We start from the raw sequence: 17,930 nt of genomic DNA on the forward strand, positions 1-17,930 counted from the left end.
TTAATGTAACGAAAGTATGACCAGTGGGTAAGACAAAGCCAGGTGCAAGAGACAGACAATAATTTTGAGGTTTAAAAGGCTGGTCCATATCTAATGGCCTCTTACAGCCAGAGTATAAACTAGCGAAGGAGAAGAGGGCTTCTCTCATGTGATAGACTGGTTTCTTCATCTAAACTCAATGAGCGAGTGACTTAAGAACTCACTCTGATTGGGTTCCATAGAAAGGATTACATTCTTTCCAGCTGCACTAGTCATTACCGCCAAGCTGGAGGTTTTTTTGGTCAGATGCGTAACTGAATCAAGATCCAGCCTCCCAGAGGCTATATATGCTGCAAACTTGCAGCATCTTCTGTAGCTGGGAATAAAACACTGAGTGGGTTTTTAAATGCTGGTCTCTTGTGCCAGCCCTATTGTGCTGAAAATGTATGCCAACTGCTCTTATGATTTCCAATGGAAGCTGCATAAAAGTATTGACTCAGTCATCTTCATGGAATAGATCTCCTGCTTCCGTGATGTTAACTGATTCATAAGTTATGGTTTGCAATTAGCTTAGATCTGGGAGCACAAAAGAACCTTCCTGTCAATCTACTTCACTGCAAAGCCAGCATTAAAAAAGTGAGTCCAGCGTATTGTTTTTCTGTAGCTGTATCTTTGGTACTTAATAGTGATTGCAGTGCAAATAAAATATCATTGATAGTTTCCTTATAATACAATTTTTTCCTTTTTTATAGACTGAAAAGCAGTGTTGGGCTTCAGCAATGATGCCACTGCTGACATATATTGGACCAGGGGTGGCCAACCTGTGGCTCCGGAGCCACATCCGGCTCTTCAGAAGTTAATATGTGGCTCCTTGTATAGGCACCGACTCTGGGGCAGGTGCCAACTTTCCAATGTGCTGGGTGGTGCTCACTGTTCAACCCCTGGCTCTGCCACAGGCCCTGCCCCAACTCCACACCTTCCTGCTCCCTCCCCCAAGCAGGACCGACTTTAGGCCAATTCCCCTGATTCCCAGGAATTGGGCCCTGTGCCTAAGAGGGTCCCGCACCTTAGGCGCCTTTATTTTTTTAACATTATTTTACTCACCCAGCACACACGGAGGGGAGTCCGGGTCTTCAGCATTTTGGCGGCCGAAGTGCCACCGAAGCCCCAGACCGCTGCCGGGTATTCAAATCAGGCCCCACAGTTTATAAAACCAACCCTGCCCCTGAGCCTGTCATGCCCTCGCTTCTCCCCTTCCGAGCCTCCTGCATGCCACAAAACAGCTGATCAGGAGGTGTGGGGAAGGAAGGGAAGGCGGTGATTGGTGGGACTGCCGGTGGGCGGGAGGTGCAGGGAGCCGGGGCAGAGCTGTTGCGGGGCTGCTGACATATTACTGTAGCTCTTTGACAATGTACATTGGTAAATTCTGGCTCCTTCTCAGGCTCAGGTTGCCCACCCCAGTATTAGACTAATTATTCAGTCACATCAAATAGGTCCGTAAAGAGTGAGTTGTCTCTGTGCAAATATGTACATGTATTTGGATGCATTTTCCTCAGCTTTTAAAAGCTCATTTGTTAGGACATCTGTTTTACAGCCCATGTAGCTGCTACTTTACTTAGCCATTGTAAAACAAGGCTGTTTTCTGCCCTCTTTCTTTAAGCCCTGCATTTGAAAATTTTATATCCAGGGTTGATGTGCTGTAGGCTGCCTCAGGGAAGCTTAATATTCTATCCTGAGAACCCTCATGTTTATGGGAAAGTTGTCAGTGTGCAGCTATTCTAGGTGCTGATGCGTGGGGGTAAATATTGTGAGATACTCAAGTAATGAGTATTTTGGTGTCCATCTCACGTACAATGTTCATCTATATTAGATGATAGTAACGCTACAATGCACCAAAGCACCCAGTCACCCTTATACTGAAGAAACTGTGACATTAATTTGGTCTATATGAAAGCAGTTGATAGTTTCAATTCAGTTCCTACAAGATATGTCCATATCACCCCCAGAAAAATCTATTTATGCCCATCCTGCTTATTGGCACACTTGCTGCAGTTCTGCGGAGGCATGTATCGAATTGGTGTGGAGACTAAACGATCCCATTAATCTTACAGTAAACCAGAGTCAAAGCTTATTGACAGAGCAGCATAGGGAAGCTTGAATTTCAATGCCATATCTTTTCTGTGACTAGCGTTTTCCAGAATTTTCAATTTTGGGACCTTTTGAATGACAAGTACAATTCAATAAAAATAAGTAAATAAAACAGGAGATTTTGTTGAAGAATAAAAATGTGTTCAAATTTTGGAAGGTTTGAGGGTTTCCTACCAGATTTCCAATCTGTTGATTTCCACCCTCCCCCTCAAATAGGTTTGCCAGATTTTCTGCAATCAGTTTTTTGACCTAGTCTGACATTGTTACCTTCACTTGTTAGAAAGCTAGGAGCAGTATGTAAGTATGTTACTTACCTACCATAGGTTTAGCTTAATTTTGAGTATTCTATCAGTAACTTTGTGCCCAATCCCACAACCCTGATTTATGTGAGTAATCCTTAACCATGACAAAAATCAACGTACTTGTTGCATCTCATGTCCAAGGCAGGTTTTTCACAATTCATCAAAGTAGGCAAAGGTTTTACTTTCTCAAGCAATATCTGTTCTAGCTGAGAAAGAGATAAAAATGGAGTCTGTTCACTTACCAGATTGTGCTGAGGAGGAGGGAGGGCGTTTCGCTGTTCTCTATGCTATAACACAATGGCAGATTACAGTACTTCTCAAAGGTGGATCCAGTTGCTCAGCAGACAATAACGGAAGGCCTGTTTTATTCTCATCATATACCTCTAAAGGGAAAAGATAACCACAGTAGGCCTGGCTTTAAATATAGCTTCAGCCTATTGCATGGTCTCTCCTGCTGTTCTGGAAATTGTCATAACACAATGAAGAAAACAATTTTAGTAAACCTAAATGACTGGTTTCTGCCAGGGGCGGCTCTAGGGATTTTGCCACCCTAAGCACGGCAGGCAGGCTGCCTTCCGCAGCTTGCCTGCAGAGGATCTGCTGGTCCTGCACCTTTGGCGGACCTCCCGCAGGCATGCCTGCGGCAGGTCCTCCAAAGCCACGGGACCAGTGGACCCTCCGCAGGCAAGCCGCGGAAGGCAGCCTGCCTGCCGCCTTCAAGGCACCGGCAGAACACCCCCCGTGGCTTGCCGCCCCAAGCACACGCTTGGCGTGCTGGGGCCTGGAGCCGCTCCTGGTTTCTGCCGTGAGATTGATTTCCAACTGAGGAGCCTTACTGGCACAGGCAGTATGTTCTTTTGTATTTCTGTTTGGAGGTTCTGTGTTTAGTTTTCTGCAGACAGTGTATTACTGAAGTGACATTACAGTATTATCAATAAACATTAAACTGCAGCTTATTGTGTGGCAGAACTTAGCTCTTGGCAAAGGCTGGAGCCTGCATTCTGGCACCAGCATGGGTTCCAAATGCAAACTTATGTGCCGATGACTCAATTTACATTTTCTCCTTTACTCACTTTACAGATTAGCTTCCCAGTTCTGACAGTCCTTGTTCACATGCCCTTTGCAGCAATGTTTCCAAACCAGATGCTTCACCTAAAAATAAGACACAGGCATCTCAGGTATATAAATAAAGGGGAGCGTCTACCTGCTATTCCAAGTTTGCAAAGTACTGTTTTTTTTTAATCTGTAGAAGCTAAAATTTTCTTATAGTACCAGTTACATTTTCTGTAATTTTCCAGTTACTGAACTTCAAGGTAGACTAAAAAGAAGCTCTGTTTTGCCACAAGGATACTGCAGGTTCCTGTGTTACTCTTTTTGACATCATCATAACCTTTTTCTGTTCACTGCAAAATGAAGAGCTGCCTATGAAATGTGAGTGCACCTGACCATCCCTGTCCAGGGACAAAGGTGACATTTTATCAGTGCTGCAAAGACTTGACAACAACTTTTCTGGTGTTGGTTACTATTGTCCCTACCATTGAAGTCCATTGCGCTCCATTTTATCACACACAGAATCCAGTTTCTCTAGTTTATTGTAACATGGCCAGCTAATTGACACACTGCAGCTTTTTCACTGTATTTGAGACAGCCTTTATCTTGGTTTGTGCATTGTCTGGTTCACCAGGTAGCTCTGAGCATGCCTTTTTCAAGGATGTGTAGTTGAGCTTTTACTTTCTACCCCACCTTCTATAGACAGAAAGAAAGAGGAAGGGTGGTGATTTCCTTGTTGTTATCCCTCCACACAACAGTAAGTTCCCCTGCAGCATGGGACCTGATCAGCTGAAGTCTTATGACAACCGGGGAAAGACCTATCTAATAAACAGCTCTGTGCTGGAGACTGTCACCTTTTTATGAATGGCTGCTAAAGGGATGACCTTTGACCGTTCGAAATGATAGTCACAGAAGCAAGGGGCAGCTTGCTGTCCACATAGATACATTTGGGGAGTTCAATTACAGGAAGAAATGTGCTGGCTCATGGAATTCCTGTTGCCTGATTCGTCTTCCTTTTTCTCCTATGGTGCCTTCTTTCCCTTGGGGTCTTAACTCCCAAACAGATGATTTATCTTATCACTGGGATCTCTACTCTGCCCTCTTCCATATATCTTTTCCCCTTATACGCATGTCTGTCTTTCTCTCCCCTACTCTCTCTACTGTTGCCTCATAGTTAGGGCCCTACCAAATTCATGGTCCATTTTGGTCAATTTCATGGTCATAGGATTTTAAAAATTGTAAATTTCATGATTTCAGCAATTTAAAACTGAAATTTCACGGTGTTGTAACTGTAGGGGTCCTGACCCCAAAAGGAGTTTCAGGGAGGTTGCAAGGTTATTGAAGGGGGAGGGGGTTGCGGTACTGCTACCCTTATTTCTGTGCTGCTGCTGATGGCAGTGGTGCTGGACAGCTGAAGAGCGGTGGCTGCAGGCCAGCTGCCCAGCTCTAAAGGCAGAGCTGCTGCCAGCAGCAGCACAGAAGTAAGGGTGGAATGGTATGGTATTGCCACCCTTACTTCTGTGCTGCTTCTGGTAGGGCACCTCCTTCAGAGCTGGGTGCCTAGCCAACAGCTGCCGCTCTCCGTCCGCCCAGCTCTGAAGGCAGTGCAGAAGTAAGGGTGGCAATACTGCAACCCCCTAAAATAACCTTGGAACCCCTTGCAAATCCCTTTTGAGTCAGGTCCTGCAGTTTGAGAAATGCTGGTCTCCCCCATGAAATCTGTATAATATATGGTAAAAGCACACACGAGCTCATGTCATGGTCCGTGGTGTGTTTGTCATGGCTGTGAATTTGGTAGGGCCCTAATCATAGAAAGTTCATGGCTGGGTGACTGAATTGTGACCATTAAGAGTAGCTTGTCTTTGTCTTCTCCTTCCACCCTCTGTTTTTCTTTTCCCCACAACTGCTGCCTTATACCCACCTCCTGTTGCATGGTGGGAAACTATTGTCCTTCCTTGCTATGTATAGGTGATGGGCATCTTGTAAGGTGAAGACAGCACCTCTACATTTTTTTAAAGATGAAACCATTACTGCTGCTAATTACTAAAATGGATTCTATCTGTACAGTAACTAAAACGACTGGTTAAATTTCACTAAGTGCCAGAATGAAAATCACAGCACGTAGCATCATGGCACTGGTGTTAACTCTCTCTAGCCACAGGAGGCTATAGCATCGTCGGCTGTAGCAGAAAATAATGTACTGGTAAGGAAAGGAGAGCAGTGTGTTCTAGAAAAGAAAGTATAGTACCAGGTTCTTTCTGGAGCTTTGAATGAAACAATAAACTAACTTGAGTAGAAGCAGCAGATTTTGTTCCAAGTAGTCACAGAACCACCTTTGGCTGATTTAACCGGGGGAAACAGCTAAAATGTCCTGACCCAACTCTCTCACCGTGTCTCTCCAGCTCCTGACATAGAGGACTTGCATAATGTGAGCTCTGCAGCTTTTTGGGGCAGGATAGAAAAGCAACTGTGTATAGTGGCACAGTCTTTTTAGGGCATGAAGAGCTTGTGTTTAATCATTTTAAATTATTTCTATTTAAACATTACAAAACAGCACTGAGAACCTGCCGTAAACTGCAGCCTGCCAGTCTGCTCTACACCCAGCTGCCTGGAGCACTATCTGCCAAAGGGGAGGGTGACCTTTGGTCTCTGCAGTCACACCTGCCCCCATCCTTACATAAATAACAGCTACCTCACACCCTCTGTGTGATTCCCCGTGCCTTTGTACATTCTGAGGTTTGAATTAGGCCCCATGAGTTTATTGAATTTTAAAAGCTAAAGCAACTCGTTTCCCTTTAATTCTCATTTTTTTGCCAGGGACAACATCTTTCAAGCCAGTGCTTTATTTGTGTGAGATGATAAAACATAGTCAACATTCAAGAAGCACTCCCAGTGCTACCCTGGCAGACTGCCTTCATTTCATGTTTGTTGTCTTTAGTTAAATGAAAGTAGTGTGACTGAAATGTTACTGGATGGCATATAAATAGAGGGTCTTATCCAAATTCCCCTGGAGTTAGTGGGAATTGGATAAGCCCAGAAGGAAAGAGAATAAGGCCTTATTATTGAAAAGACACCTAATACACTAGATAACAAAAGTAACAATACTATCTTACTGTAATAGTATGCATCTAATACTAGTATGGCATCAGGTGTATTGGGCATTTTTATCTGTTCTGTTTTGTATTTTGTTTGTATTTGTTTTATATTTTGAGTGTTAATTTTACGGATTCTGAAAAGGAGACGTTAATACTGACTAGTGCAATGACTAATACTCTTGTATGTGATGTGCATTTTCTTAGGCATACACATAGGAGCAAAACCTGTCCCCAGAGCACAACCCAAGTAGTCAAACTGTAAACTGGGAAGTTCTTCGGGGAGGAAAAAATGAAGCCTCCTTTCCTAGGTTCCAGAGTGGCAGCACTGTAGCTGGTTGCCTGGGATGCTTGTGGATGAAGCAAGGAGGACCATCTTTGAAAGTCTGGGACAAAAATCTAGGCTGGGATTTTGGCACCACAGTGCCATTGACTTTCAGCGAGGGGTGGGCTTGTCACTCTCTTAGACTCCTTTTGAAAATCCTAGCCTTAAGGAACTATCCTAGCCTTAAGGGACTATTTTAAAAAATGAAGACTCAAGCTCTTCCTGCAAAAAAGTGCAAAAATCTACTTGCAGTTTCACACTTCCTCCCTACCATTATTCATTAAAATCAACTAATTACACCCAGCAGATAAAGAATTAGCCTTACTTATGCACAACTGCATGAATTGCACACACTAGCATATTTTCATGTCTTTTTTTTTTTTGCATGGGGACATACTTTTGAAAATTCATCCCATATTTGCACATCAGAATACATTATGGTCAGTCCTCGATTACTGAACTTAAGTTTCTCTGAATTGTGTGCGGGTGCAATCTTGTTATGAGTGTTCCCTCACACATAACATTTAACTTAAGCCAAATGAAGGAAACAATGGTACTTCAGCATAATAAATAATAGGCTACATAGTCAAAGTAATGACTGTTTGTTTGTAATTCAGGATGAGTGAAACAGGAAAAACTTGACAATATATTGATCATAGTATAACCTGATCACATTGGTGGGAGGCTAAAATGTCAATTTTTTCTTTTTTTTGTACTAAACTGAAGTAGGGGATATAATGAGTATTGTTTGGACGGTTTAGCCTTTTATGTTATGTGGGGGTACTATTATGCTCGTCACTGGGTTTAATTTAAAAATTAAGGGCACAGCAGGAAATTCTTCTCCCAGTTACATCAGGTGAAAACTGGAATATCTCTTCTGACGACCGTGAAGTTACTCCAGATTTATCCTGATGTAACTTTGAGCAGGATTTGGCCTACAGTGTTCAGAAAGAGCATCATTTCTTCCTGATAGCTCTTTATTTAATGCAACCCAACCAATAGAAATGTGTGGATAAAGCACATTTGTTGTATGTGAGCACTTTTCGCTAACAAGGAATCAGCCATATTTGCACTTGTCGGCTTAAAAAGTATAGCTCTGAAGAAGTGGGGAGTGGGGGAAACAAGTTGTAAAATAGTAAAAAAAAAAAAAAAAAAAATGTAAGAGCTGAAGTTTGTAGGGCTTTTTTTTCCCCTATTTAATTTGCTTTTGTGTTCGTTATATCCCCCCTGTATTTCCAGTAAAGGGTTACCTTCGAGTTCAACGTTCACCCTAGAAGACAGTGCCATCTACTTGACTTCAGAACAGAGCACACTGGAAATGGAAAATGATAATGCTTCAGTTTTGGATGTCTATTTAGTAAGTTGTCAGACTGTGTTGCTTTCATTTCTTAATTTATGATTTCTTCTAGTTTTATTTATTTAAGATCACAGTAGTCCCACTGAAATATTCCAAGTATTTAAACTTAAGCACATGCTTAAGTACCCTGCTGAATCAGGATCTTAAAGAATTCAAATGTTCACTGAGTGATTATTCACTGTTGTATTCTTCAAGAAATATGCCAAAACATTTCTCAACATACCCTAGCAACAATAATTGTTTTACAATCTTGTGGAAAAGCACTTCTCTTTTTACTTCTCACATTGAACTTTTCATAGCGTTGCAGCTTAGTTTTCTGAGACTGAAAACTATCATTTCTGCATGTAAATACTTGTGAAGATGAAAACAAGTGGTTTTGCAGAGCTGGACTTAAAATAAACAGTGGTTCCTTTCTCACTCTTAATGACGCAGCTTTGGCTGCAGAAGTTTGTTGAAGTTACAGCTTTTCTCTTTTGCTGTAGGTCCCAGTGAGTAGTCTGTGTGTTGCTGTATAGCAAATTTCATTTTTTGAAGTGAAACTCCTTTATAAGCCCACAGTTTGGATTATCTACATGTGTGTCTGTGCAGTCTTGCTTTTAAATAACTCTGATCACTATGTTTAGGATTTTCAAGGCCCAAAGGCACCCAGATCCAATTGGATTTTCATGGGGATTTGGACAGATATCTCTTTCGGGTCCGTTTGGAAATCCCAGCATGAAGACAGCATTTTGTAATAAAATCAATACTTGCTGTCTCTCCCCCTGACACCCAAATACATTCAGTTTCATGTGATGATATTGTGTTGGGTCTATTTTTCTAGGGGGGGTTGTGTTTTTAAAATGGAAAATAGAAATTTCCTCAAAAATGGAGCAGGCAAAAGATTAATAGGATGAAGGCAAGAGGTTTTTATGTGAAACTTTGGCATGAATTACAGTGGAGAAAAAAGGAAAATATCTGTGATTAGAATGAAAAATCTCAAAAGGTGACAATCATTTAGCACTTAGAAAAGGATTATCCTAGGATTCTGTTTTTCCTGATGTCTCATGGTTCCTGGCTTTCTTGTCCTACGGGATCCAGTAGGCCTGTTACAGTGGTTTGTGTTTCAGATCCCCATGCTGTCCTTGCACTTTACATGTGCTATCACACACAACATGTTCCATCTCTTGAGTAGTTTTCAAGCAATGCAAAACTGAATGTGTCAAACACCTTTAATAATTCAATTATTATTAAAATGTGTCAAACAATTTAATAATTCAACCCACATAACAGTCATTGCTCCCCACTTCAGTACCAGTTGCAAGCAGCCAGTGCTCACGTGTGTGTGTGTGTATATATATATATAGAGAGAGAGAGAGAGAACTGGTTTAACTGACAATTTTGTGTCCATCAAGTAATCCATTACACTCTGCTCTACTCTACTATTTGTATAAATCAGCCTTGTTGCTAGTTTCTAGTTGATATTAATATTCACAACCAATGGAGCACTTGCTAAGGTTGGAAATCGGGGAAATGGAGGTCTAAAGAGCAGTTACAGGGATCTTCTCTTCCCTTCATTCCCTCCCAAAAAATCCAGCTTAGATTAAACATTTTATTTTTCTTAAACTATAATATGTTTATTTTTAATTATTTCCTTAGCACAAATGCTAGTGGACATGTAAATAAAGTAAACCCCAAAATAAAGATTACAGTCTAAAAGAAAGATGCACAAAAGACAGAATGTCCTGGGAAATCCAGTGGTGGGAATAACTTAGTTTGGATTTAATTAAAGTGATAAACTTTCTCATTATGACTCTCTGAGATATGTATTTTTAAATTTATTGAGACACAGAGTGGGTGAAGTAATATATTTTATTAGACCAACTTCTGTTGGCGAAAGACAAACTTTTGAGCTTACACAGAACTCTTCTTCAGGTCTTCGAAAGGCACTCAGTGTCACAGCTAAATACAAGGTGGAATAGATTGTTTAGCATAAAGAGTTAACGTGTTGTAAGTGACCATTCAAGGTGAAGGTAACACATTTCATCACTTTGCCTCTGGGTGAATATACAAAACTGATTAAAACACTGAAAGTATTGATCAGTGTGAATAGCAATGTAAATAAAATCCTACCCCTTAGAGAAGACTGTGTACACAGTACTGTGCCCCTCAGGCAAAAGCCTGGACAAATAGGAAGAAACTCTGCCCTGAAGGGTGTCAAGCTTTTGTTCTACTATAAAAGAGTTATGGAGACAAGGTTATGTCAGCCAGCTGATAGGAGTCTGAGTTCATGTCTCTGGTGAAGACACACTATGCCAGCATAAAATAACCACCTCCACAAGTGGCAGAAGTTTCTCTCCCGCCAACAGCGCTGGGCACACAAGTTGGTGTACTGATGTTGCTCAGGGGGTGGTTTATTCATCCCTTGGAGCGACATAAATTATGCTGACATAGGCTATAGTGTAGACAGCCTTATTCTGCATCTGCCAACTACTTCAAAAGAATCAAATGGATGTCCCAGACCAGCAGGTGTCTTGTGACTTTGTTTGCTGGAGGAAGGACAGGTCAGTGACGCAGTCTGTGTGCACAAGCCTTTTACTTCTGAAGACCTCATTAGATCATCATATATAGTTTGAAACAATGGTAAATCTGTGATTAAAATAAGGCTCAGAACTGAAGTAGCAGTGATATGTTTTCAGCTTAATTCACAGCTGGTAGATCGGAATGCACTTCCATTTTCTGTGTTTCGGATCATGCTTAAATGGTTTTCATGAACAAAGCACCTAAGCTGGTCATTCTGATCATGCATTTCCTAGGAAAACTAGACAAATCAAAGATGACTACTTTCAGATGGATTTAAGCATCTGTTGAACATCATCATAGAAGAAATTGACATAAGTCAATCATTAATGGAAAACCTGTTTAAATGTCATTTGAAGGTTATCTTGTTAGCAGGCTGGTTAATAATCCTTATCAATAGTTTTGTTGCAAGGCAAGCTTCTAAAACCTTATCTGTTAGATATTATAATGTGTAATACTTTAACTTCATTTCAATAACTCCATTGCCTTACTCCTCTTGCTTTGAAGTGCTAAGCTTCTTAAGGAATATTAAGGACTTCAGTAAAATAAGATCAGTCATGTCTTTATCCTATAAATGAGGAAAACAGTAAAATAAAATGGACTTACCACCTACAGGGAGGGTAGAGTATCTAGCTCTGAACAATGTCATGTATAACACATAATTTAGATGGCTGAGTAAACTTGGGGTTTTTTTGGTAGAAATTAGAGTTCGTTGCAGATAAGAGCTCTTGTTTATTGGGTGTTGTATTAATGGACAGCTTCTGGAACTGCACTATTTCATCATAGAAACAGGTGCACATAATCCTGCAAATGTCGTCTTGACTGTTTTTGCCATCTGTATCTCCAAGCAGTTGCCAAGCCCTGCAAAGGAGATTTCAGTGCAGAATAGGAGTAATCCAATCTGCAGGTTTGGGGAGCTGCTTACATGCCATAGAAAGATAAAGGGGTTTACACAGAAAAATGTATAGACCACACCCACCTGGAAACTCCTTATATGACTTCTGTTGTGAAAAGCCTCCAGAGTATTTCATGGATTTTGTGGGGAAGCCAAAATCAGGACAGAGAACTTCCATTTTATATTCTTTCTTTTGGCCATTTGTTTTCTGGCCTTTGAATATGGGCATGAGCCAGCAGAAATTCATTCATAGCTACTGGACCTGATTCTCATCTAATTTTAAACTGGTGTGGAGTTACTCGGTTCGTGTCTGTCCTAGTGTGAGATCAGAATTGGGTCTGCTATGTCTAATATATATTACATGTTGCACTGTGAATGCCTATGACAAACTACCAATATTGAGGATTGCTAAGGAAGTGTAGTGCCATACTCCAGCAGTCACTTTTCCTGCAAGTCCACTGCTGACCAAAGTCCTGGTTAGCTTCACTTGGCATTAGAGGCTGTTGTTTCTTAAACTCTTAAATCTAGGTAGAAATGGCAACAATGCTCTCTTGCAGCTGCTGTTCTGAACATATGGGGAGGTGGGGAAGACGACCTTGAAAGCACATTAACGACAAAAAAGGTGACCATATTTTCAAAACTGAAAACCAGGAAAATTGTGATGACATATTTTCAAGTTGTGAAAGACACAGAAAAGGACACTTAAAAAAATGTTAATGTTGTTACTGCCAGCTTCTGACTTGGAGTAGAGGATTTTTTCCACTAGCTTATCATTGAGTTAATTATCATGAAACATTGAACAAGTGTCATTTAACATTATTTCTCTGAGCAAAAGAACAACTTTGACAGTGTCTACATCATTGTTTTTCTTTTCACTCCAAACGCTAGTCATTACTCTGAACCCTCGTTCCACTGAATTGTTCCTGGTAAATAGAACAAATTCCACATTGTATAACAATATTTTATGAACAAATATGTTGTGACTATAAAAAAGCCAAATATGTTGATGATTGTAGTGGGGAAAAAACATACATTTCAGGTGTCATAAAAGAAGATCTTGAGACTCCAGGACATTACATGAAAATGGGACATATGATCACTTTAATTGGTGTCCTACTTCACATTAAAATACTTTTGTAAGACTTGACTGTAAAACACTGCTGGTTATTTTATTTTCCTGTTAAACCTTTTTAGTCCAGATACTAAATTTATCAAACGTAGAATTTATTAATAATACATAACTAAGCCTGCTTCATGCAGAATAAGTTCAGGGCAATCTCAGTGGTTTCCAAATATTCAAGTAGTGTAAGAATGGTGGGTTGATGTCAGATGGCTAAAGAATATGTTTTCAATTAATTAATTTTTGAACTTATAAATCATAAAGACTTTTTTTAAAATTAAAGACTCCAGAAAAATAGAGGCAGTTGTATGAAATCCATGAATTTTTAGTAGCTAATTTATACATATTTAAAATATTGGTGTGCTTTTTTCTTATGGAAGATGCAGTTAATTAGTAAAGCAAATAATATAATGAAGGTAAATTTTCTTGCTAAAAATGTTAAATATAAACATATATTTATTATTAACCATGAACAAAGCAACAAAATAAGAGATAATCAAAACGTTCTTATATAGTTATAAAAATATAGAGAACAAGCACAACAAAATAGTTTAATCCCTCCTTAAAATATCCTTGTTTCTTCTTTCCTCATCTGATAGGGCCGGTGATGCTGGGAGTTTCTATTTGCCAAACACTCTGCATAGTCCAAATAACAGACTCCATTATCTTTATCTTCGCACAGAACCCATTCTGAGTAGTATAATAATTTCTTCCAGCAATACAACAGTGTCATATAAATGTTGTGGAATTTACTTGATTTTATAAATACTGTGCTTTATTGTATATTTTGAAAATAAGGGTAAATCCTTTAGTACGTGAACTTTGTAATAAAACCTCTGGGTTGTTTGTTTTTCTAACTAATCCTTTATTTTCAGCGCTTGTATTGTATACTCAAAACTTGATTAAAATTTGAATATACACTGTGTAGCATTATGCCTTAAATGATGTATGGAGTCACATACTATGTGCGCATAGAATCATAGAACTGGAACTGACCTTGAGAGGTCATCTAGTCCAGACCCTACACTCAAGGCAGGACTAAGTATTATCTAGACCATTCCTGACAAGTGTGTGTTCAACCTGCTCTTAAAAATCTCCAATGATGGAGATTCCACAACCTCCCTAGGCAATTTATTCCAGTCTTTAACCACCCTGACAGTTAAGAAGTTTTTCCTAATGTCCAACCTAAACTGCCATTGTTGCAATTTAAGCCCATTGCTGCTTGTCTATCCTCAGAGGTTAAGAACAATTTTTCTCCCTCCTTCTTGTAACAACTTTTTATGTACTTGAAAACTCTTATCATGTCCCCTCTCAGTTCTCTCTTCTCCAGATTAAACAAACCCAATTTTTTCAAGCTTCCCTCAGGTGATGTTTTCTAGACCTTTAATCATTTTTGTTGCTCTTCTCTGGACTTTCTCCAATTTGTCCACAGCCTTCCTGAAATGCAGCGCCCAGAACTGAACACAATAGTCCAGTTGAGCCTAATCAGCGCAGAGTAGAGCGGAAGAATTACTTCTCATGTCTTGCTTACAATAATCCTGCTAATACGTCCCAGAATGATGTTTGCTTTTTTTTTTTTTTTGTGACACTGTTACACAGTTTGACTCATATTTTGCTTATGATCCACTATGCCCCCCAGATCCCTTTCCACAGTATTCCTTCCTAGACAGTCATTTTCCAGTTTGTATGTGTACAACTGATTGTTCCTTCCTAAGTGGAGTATTTTGCATTTGTCCTTATTGAATTTCATCCTATTTACTTCAGACCATTTCTCCAGTTTGTCCAGATCATTTTGAATTTTAATCCTATCTCCCAAAGCACTTGCAACCCCTCCCAGGTAGGTATTGTTTGCAAACTTTATAAGTGTACTCTCTATACCATTATCTAATCACTGATGAAGATATTGAACAGAACCGGACACAGAACTGATCCCTGCAGGACCCCATTCATTATGTCCTTCCAGCATGACTGTGAACCACTGATAACTACTCTCTGGGAACAATTTTCCAACCAGTTATGCACCCACCCTATTAGTAGTCCATCTAGGTTGTATTTCCCTAGTTTGTTTATGAGAAGGTCATGTGAGACAGTATCAAAAGCCTTATTAAAGTCAAGATATACCACATCTACCACTTCCCTCCTATCCACAAGGATTGTTACCCTGTCAAAGAAAGCTATCGGGCTGGTTTGACACAATTTGTTCTTGGCAAATCCATGCTTAGTGTTGCTTATCACGTTATTATCTTCTAGGTGTTTGCAAACTGATTGCTTAATTATTTGCTCAATTACCGTTCCGGGTACAGAAGTTAAGCTGATGGGTCTGTAATTCCCCAGGTTGTCCTTATTTCCCTTTTGTAGATGGGCATTATATTTTCCCTTTTCCAGTCTTCTGGAATGTCTCCCATCTTCCATGACTTTTCAAAGATAATCGCTACTGGCTCAGATGTCTCCTCAGTCAGCTCCTTGAGTATTCTAGGATGCATTTCATCAGGCCTTGGTGATTTGAAGACATCTAACTTGTCGAAGTAATTTTTGACTTGTTTTTTCCCTATTTTAGACTCTGATCCTACTTGGCATTCACTATTTTAGATGTCCGATTCACGTGAAAACCGAAACGAAGTCATTAAGCACCTCTGTCTTTTCCACATTTTCTGTTATTGTCTTCCCCACTCAATGAGTAACCAAGGCTTGCTCTGTCCTTGGTCTTCCTCTTGCTTCCAATGTATTTGTAGAATGTTTTCTTGTTTACTTTTATGTCCCTAGCTAGTGTGATCTTGTATCATACCTTGGCTTTTCTGATTTTGTCCATACATACTTGTGTTGTTTGTTTATATTCATCCTTTGTAGTTTGACCAAGTTTCCACTTTTTATAGGACTCTTCTTTGAATTTTAGATTAAGCCAAGATGGTCTCTTGCCATACTTCCTATCTTTCCTACATAATGGAATAGTTTGCTCTTGTGCCCTTAAAAATGTCTTTGAAAAACTGCCAACTGTCTTCAATTGTTTTTCCCCTTAGACTTGCTTCCCATGGGATTTTACCTACCAACTCCCTGAGTTTGCTGAAGTCTGCCGTCTTGAAATCCATTGTCTCTAATGTGCTGTTCTCCCTTCTACTATTCCTTAGAATAGTGAACTGTATCATTTCATGATCACTCACCCAAGTTGCCTTCCACTTTCAAATTCTCAACCAGTTCCTCTATTTGTCAAAATCAAATCTAGAACAGCCTCCCCTCTAGTAGCTTTCTCCACATCCAGTCATTCCGGGGATAGTGTATATGTCTATGGACAATATTGTCCAAAGCTCCCCTGTTTATTAAGTGACATTATTGTCAGTGTTGCGCAGAAGTTTTTAGGAACTGAACTCAAAAGCATGTGGAGCCCTCCTTTAAATCTCAACAAATGACTTCGAATCCTAAGGTGTGTATTGGGGAGGTTGGGTAGTATGAAGTAGACCCAATCCTGACAAATCAGTTGATGCTGTGGATGCTAGGTACCTCCTGAAGATCAGGCCCAAGGTGTCCAAGGCTCTGAACCCTCAAAATTATCTTCTTTTTGTGGGGAGGGGGGAAATCCCACAATACTGCCATCTGTTTTTGCAAAGGCATCTAAAATGGAGTACACATTTGTAGTCTAATATGATTGAAAGTATTTTATCCATTTATTGCTGCCACTTTTTAAAAAGGAAAATGTTCATTTTGAAATACACAGGTTCTAATTTTGTCCTTTGAATATGAGTGCATGGCTGCCATTGAGTTTCACTGAAGTTATACCCGGGCATCTGAGAGCAGAGTTTGGACCAAGGGACATATTTTAAGTTTTTAAGAAAAAATATAACCACATCCATCTCTCTTTGTATCAAAGTCAGATACAAGAAAAATGTGCTTTTACTAAATGCGAAGTACATCAGGTTACAATTAACACATTAGCGAAGTGAGTCGAGTGCTAGAAAGCCTGTGTAAACTTCAATAAACCATAAATTATTGGCACCTGAGGCTTTTTAATGTGCTGCATGAGGAAATCAATTTACTGAGGAATGAATGCATGCAAAAAAATAACAGCATAAAAATATGCTCAAATGATGGGGCACGTTCTAAATCCATTACATAACAAACCCTGGCTAGTACAAACTCATTATTTGATTCAGTGTTTCGCCCACTGTAGCTGTCGGTCACTTTTGTCTTATGTGTTTCCCATCAAAGATCTCAGCTCTGATCACCATGACCATATTCATTCATTATCAATATGGGCAGGAAACAGTGCTTCTCTGGTTGCCCTCAGTGTCACTACAACAACTGCGCCATAAGTATTGCTCCAAGAGAAACAGTTCCTGAACATTTGAAGATGGGAGTTTTGCCTGAAATAAGGTGCACAGGGTTGGACCTGAGTGGGGCATTCCAGACAGCAACTCCCTACAGCCCAATTGCCTTTCTTCTCACTACCATGAGCATCATTTTTGTGACACAGCACTAATTCTGTCAGTCTGTAGTCATGTCCAACTACAGTCCTGTCAATCCTCCTCCTTCCACATTGTAAACTGTATGCAGCTTTTTTCCTAAATGTTTAGGGCTCAGTTGTGACTAGCCTGTTCAGGTCAGGGATGTGAGAACGAGCAAGGAGAAGCTAGTCACAATTGCAGAAAGTACAGTACAGGAATCCCTTAAAGCAAGTGCCAACAGTGCTCTTGGTCTCTGAAGGCGGGGCCTGAGTTCAACTGGTGTGGTGAGGGAATGCGTACTGTACCCTTTCCAAAGATGTAACAATAGCCACTCAGACCCTGCCCCTCAGCTGCACACACTAGCTCAGTTATCAATGGGAAAACTGTGCTTCATGTATCCTGGTCTCATGAAAACATGCTAACAAAGTGATTTATTAGCTCTGTCTTCTTGCAAAATTGATGATTTAAAAAAAATTGTCAGGTTCACTTCACTCAGTCATCAAAATACATTCCTTCTATTCAGTCATCAGTTCCATTTCATCCATCCACCCAAATTCATTCTATTCACCTATTCAGCAGTTTCACTTTACATAGTAAATTACTTTGCATATTGAACCCACGTCCCACATATAACAGCATAGCTTGCCATGGCCAGGATGTCATATCCAAA

The 17,930-nt window shown here is 40.1% G+C and overlaps 1 protein-coding gene and 1 long non-coding RNA gene across 3 annotated transcripts in view; one reads left to right on the forward strand and one right to left on the reverse strand.

The window, feature by feature from the left end:
- Positions 1-17,930, forward strand: part of PIP5K1B (phosphatidylinositol-4-phosphate 5-kinase type 1 beta) — a 161,151-nt gene that overhangs the window by 139,258 nt on the left and 3,963 nt on the right. For both annotated transcript variants that reach the window (XM_050944288.1, XM_050944287.1), the window contains exon 14: positions 8,136-8,253. In XM_050944288.1, coding sequence (XP_050800245.1) covers positions 8,136-8,253 — 118 coding nt within the window. The remainder of the gene's footprint in view (positions 1-8,135; positions 8,254-17,930) is intronic.
- Positions 1-17,930, reverse strand: part of LOC127046799 (uncharacterized) — a 37,392-nt gene that overhangs the window by 2,252 nt on the left and 17,210 nt on the right. The window contains exons 2-3 of the long non-coding RNA XR_007773202.1: positions 3,503-3,581; positions 2,672-2,812 (exon numbers count right to left, since the gene is read on the reverse strand). This is a non-coding gene — a long non-coding RNA (uncharacterized LOC127046799). The remainder of the gene's footprint in view (positions 1-2,671; positions 2,813-3,502; positions 3,582-17,930) is intronic.

Source organism: Gopherus flavomarginatus, chromosome 3 (genome assembly GCF_025201925.1).
Source record: "Gopherus flavomarginatus isolate rGopFla2 chromosome 3, rGopFla2.mat.asm, whole genome shotgun sequence".
In the NCBI taxonomy this organism is placed as follows: domain Eukaryota; kingdom Metazoa; phylum Chordata; order Testudines; family Testudinidae; genus Gopherus; species Gopherus flavomarginatus.